Consider the following 4,692-nt stretch of genomic DNA (forward strand, 5'->3'; position numbering starts at 1 on the left):
CGGACAGATCAGTAAACAATCCACTAGAATTCGGGTGAATTGAGTAGTGGCAGAGTGGGCAAGAGAGTGTTTCAGTCAAAAGCATGAGCTTTCAAGTCTGATAGGTTTGAATTCAGATTCTGGCTTCTGGCTTTATCACTTACTTGGCGATTGGTCTCAGTTTCCTCCTTTGCAAATGGCAATAATGAAAACCATACCTATGCTTCAGGACTGCTGAGATACAGCACCGTTAAGTCTTTGGCAGCGTGGCTGACCTGGAAGCACCCCACAGTGTTAGCACTCCATGCAGACTCGTGTGGACTGGGACTCTTGGGTTGTTCTTTGAAGATGCTGAGGAGGATTTTTTTTTTTGCATGACCAGGAGAAGTTCCTGTGCTGTTTTCCCCAGGATTTGGAGAAATTAGCCTGCATCGGGGACTTAAAAGTTTCTATTCTAGAACTTTCCCCTGTATTACGTTTTCCTGGAGGTATATTAGTAGTAAGAAAGTGTGTGTAGAACTTGAAAGAACATCTGGCCACCTGAGTCCCTTGGTCATTTCTCAGCCCCAGGCTGCTTCCCTGCCTGCCCCTTTCTTCATTGTCTCAGACCACTGGGGTGCTGCAGCAGGCCTTTCCCCACCACCAGGTTCCTTGAGACTATTCTCCCCACAAGCCTAGACTTGGAAAACAACACCCACCCCTTTGTCGCCTCATTTCCTTACAGCCCATGAGCACAGTCGTCTTTCTGGGGATGTTTTACCAAGGCTAAACAGTTTGGGGAAACAGACAGGCTTAGTCACAAAGGTTCAAGAAGGCTTCGGCTGGTCCTAGTTCCTGACACTAAACTCTTGAGGGTGAAGCTCGGTACATCTCCAGTTGTTGCATTTGCAAATGCAGTAGCTGCCTCCTCCAGGAAGCCACTCTTTCTGGCACTAAATCTGGGTAGTCCTTTAGGCCATAGAGCCTGTGAAGTTACAGTCTGGCAGATTTTAAGCTGTTTTGGTTTTTGTTGTTTTTAGCAGCAATGCCGTTTATTCAAATAAAATTTTGTGTAAAACCTAAGAGGACAAAACATACAAGTGGAGTTGCTCTGGGGGGTGAAGTCAGGGTGTTTTAGTTGGTCGGTGGCTCTCAAACCTTCAGTGGTTTCCCATCACAACTAGAACATTCTAATTCCAAAGTTCTTACCATGCCCCCATGATCTGGGCCCTGGTCATCTCTCCCTCCTCCTTTTGTACCATTTGCTCAGTTGGCTCCAACCCCAGTGGCTCCCCTGCCATTTCAAAAAAAGAAAAAGGCGTGCTCTCTACCTGGGGTCTTTACATTTGTTTTCCCATTGCCCCCCAAGACTTGCATGGTGGCTCCCTCCCTTTCCTTCTGTCTCTGCTCAGGGTGATTTCTCAGCCATCTCTTCGTCCCCTTCGATAACCCTAGGATTCTTCAGGGGAATCCTGAGTCCCAAGGATCAGAATTTGCAGCCCACCATAAAAGGGCATTGAAATGGGTAATGTACCTTGAGAAAATACCGGCTGGAGTATCTTTTATCTAAATCTGTTACCTGTGTCACCCCGCAAAAGCGACTTGAGAGAATTTTCTAAGAGACATATAGCTCCTTTAGAACTATTCTAAATTAGCTAATCAGGAACTCCCCCCTCAACAAGGAGATGCTGGTTCGTTTTATTGGAGAAGGTTTCTTTGAGCCTTTCTCTGCCATCAACTGAAAGGGGGAGAAAGGGGGCATAACACAGTGGGAAGTCCAGTGGGATCTGAGAAAGCACTGCCTTTTCTGAATGTTTTTGCCAACTGCATTCTCCCCTCGGTACCCTTGGGGTGTTTCAGATCGATCAACTAAAGCACCGATTGAATAAGATGGAGGAGGAATGCAAGCTGGAGAGAAATCAGTCACTGAAACTGAAGAATGACATCGAGAATCGGCCCAAGAAGGAGCAGGTTCTGGAACTGGAGCGGGAGAATGAGATGCTGAAGACCAAAAACCAGGAGCTGCAGTCCATCATACAGGTGAGGGCCTGGGGATGGGGGGGCACTGTGGGCAGAGGGGAGGTCGAGGCCTTAGCGGAGGGGCAGACACACCTGCCTCTGGGTGTGAGTCCCAGAGGCTCCACTTGCGGACTGTAGGATCCCAGACCATGCATGTCATCCGTGGGCATCTTAGTTTCCTCCTCTGTAGAGTGGGGGTAGCCACACAAATGCTTGTGAGAGACATGACATTCTATGAAATAATACTTGTGAAAACGCTTCCTTAATTGAAGAGCTCCATGAAAATCACCATTCACACAGAAATCAATGCCCTGGGCCCTACGAGAAGAGAAAAGTACATCCAGGAAACCTACCTACCCTTAAAGATGTCAAGAAACCCAACTATAAACTCTATGCCATTTCTTCAAACCTCAAGCCTCTCCCCACATTTGTCATCTCAGAATCATTTGTGGGTATGGAGGAGGAAGTTGCTGAGGAGTAACATCCCAAAATACATCTGCAAGGAAAGAAAAAAAATGCATCCCTCTCCTTGCTCCAAAATTATTCCCCCCAGGATTGGCAGCCTGGTGTTGAGGGCTCTGTTTCAGAGCAGAGGATGCATCCAGGTTTAATAGGAGCAGATTAATTGATATTTCAGGGGAGGCGTCCGGAAAACAGATCAACCTTCCCTTTGTTGTCACCTGTGAAGTGTGTTGAGGAGCAGCAACTGCTTCTCTGGGCTCTGATAAGAGCTGGAGCAGAACAAAAGTGTCAGGATATTCCTGAGCAGGAGTGAGTTTTATGCTTCTTTCCAGGTGATAAACTTTTTAAGTGATAAGCTGTTTAAAGACCCCAAGAGACATCTCTTTTTGCCTCTACTTTCCTGGCACAAAACCTTCTGCTCTGTCAGTGTCTTCCCTGTCTCTTTTGTCCCCTGCCTTTCAGGCACACCTTGCTCCCCACCCAGCCCCACCCCAACACTATTAAACCTTCCTATCTGTCCACCCAGGCTGGGAAGCGCAGCCTGCCAGACTCGGACAAGGCCATCCTGGACATCCTGGAACATGACCGTAAGGAGGCCCTGGAGGACCGGCAAGAGCTCGTCAACAAGATCTACAACCTGCAGGAGGAGGTCCGCCAGGCAGAGGAGCTGCGAGACAAGGTGGGAGCCCTCAGGGACAGTGGGAGACAGTGTCTGCCCAGCCAGTCCCTCAAACGGGACCCCTTCTCACGAGGGAGCATTGATGTGTGTTAGCAGGACCTCCCCAGCCCTACACTCCTTTCCAGGGACTAGGTCTGACCCCTGTTGTAAATTCCCTGTACCTCCCAGCATCCATCCCCCTTGCAGTTATTTACGAGGTACTCAATATTAGCACCTGTCTTCCTCTCCTGACCAAAGGCCGCAGGAGGGCAGACACGGTATCTTCACTATCCTCCCATACTTGGCACATAGTAGGTCCACAACAGTCCTTAGTTGATTGGCTGAGTCTACTACCATGGTCGCTTCCAGTCAGACAGCTGGCTCTCAGGAGTTTAAGCCATGTTCTGTCCACAAGATCTTAGAGAAGGACAAGCCAACTCCAGCCAGCCAGCAGAAAGGCACATCCAGAAAACAGCTGTCAGCCCTGACCTATTGATTGCTTGATACACGTATCGATTTCTCTGTGTCGCTCACAGTACCTGGAAGAGAAGGAAGACCTGGAGCTCAAGTGCTCGACCCTGGGAAAGGACTGTGAAATGTACAAGCACCGCATGAACACGGTCATGCTGCAGCTGGAGGAGGTGGAGCGGGAGCGGGATCAGGTACAGGCACCACCTGGAGCATGTGGGACCGAGAGGCTGCACAGCAAAGCCCACGGCCCAGGCCACTGCGGCCCATCAGAGTGTTTTGCCCAGTGTAGTGTCACTGACTATAAAGGGATTACTCATGAATCCATCATCCCTATTTCTATTCCAAAGAGGAATTCTATCTCAAAAGTCTTTCAGAATTTACAGGCATTTGGGTATCACAGGGGTCCGAGCTGGGTTCCTATGGCTCCCACAACCAAGCATGGTTCTTAAATGCCTGGTCTCTTGAGTGGGAGGGGCAAGTTGGGATCCTAGCCTGTCACTCATCAGGTAGGTGCCTACAGGCAAGTATCCACCCCCTGGAAACCTCAGTGCCTTCATCTGTAAAATTGGAATAATTACAGTAGCCCTACCTCATAGGCGCAGGACGTGGACTCCAAGAGATGCAGCGTTGAAGCTCTTAACACAGTGCCTGACACGTAGCAAGGGCTGGACAAACAGCTCTAAGAGAGTATTAATGAGGATGGTAGCAACTGAAATGCCCAAGAGCTGGGGTCAAGAGAAGAGCAGCAGACGGTGTGGCTGACACCCGTGCTGGAGATGATGCAGGTCCCTGGATCCGATTTGGTTTGGTCGGAGGGGCGGGGAGGGGAACCTCAGTGGCCCTTGTCCTTCTCCCTGGCAGGCCTTCCATTCCCGAGACGAAGCGCAGACCCAGTACTCACAGTGCTTAATCGAAAAGGACAAGTACAGGAAACAGATCCGCGAGCTGGAGGAGAAGAATGACGAGATGAGGATCGAGATGGTGCGGCGGGAGGCCTGCATCGTCAACCTTGAGAGCAAGCTCCGGCGCCTCTCCAAGGACAGCGGCAGCCTCGACCAGGTGGGACTGGGCCGGGCCGTGTCCCCCACACCTGAGCCAGGTACCCTCCTGACACCAGCTGGTGG

At 50.1% G+C, this 4,692-nt stretch overlaps 1 protein-coding gene across 1 annotated transcript in view; it reads left to right on the forward strand.

The window, feature by feature from the left end:
• Positions 1-4,692, forward strand: part of LOC103599785 (caspase recruitment domain-containing protein 11) — a gene marked incomplete at its 3' end in the record, with an annotated part of 31,159 nt that overhangs the window by 5,951 nt on the left and 20,516 nt on the right. The window contains exons 4-7 of the mRNA XM_008583957.1: positions 1,819-1,998; positions 2,966-3,118; positions 3,634-3,759; positions 4,430-4,627. Of these exons, the coding sequence (XP_008582179.1) occupies positions 1,819-1,998; positions 2,966-3,118; positions 3,634-3,759; positions 4,430-4,627 (657 nt within the window). The remainder of the gene's footprint in view (positions 1-1,818; positions 1,999-2,965; positions 3,119-3,633; positions 3,760-4,429; positions 4,628-4,692) is intronic.

Source organism: Galeopterus variegatus, unplaced genomic scaffold (genome assembly GCF_000696425.1).
Source record: "Galeopterus variegatus unplaced genomic scaffold, G_variegatus-3.0.2 Scaffold3101, whole genome shotgun sequence".
Classification (NCBI taxonomy): domain Eukaryota; kingdom Metazoa; phylum Chordata; class Mammalia; order Dermoptera; family Cynocephalidae; genus Galeopterus; species Galeopterus variegatus.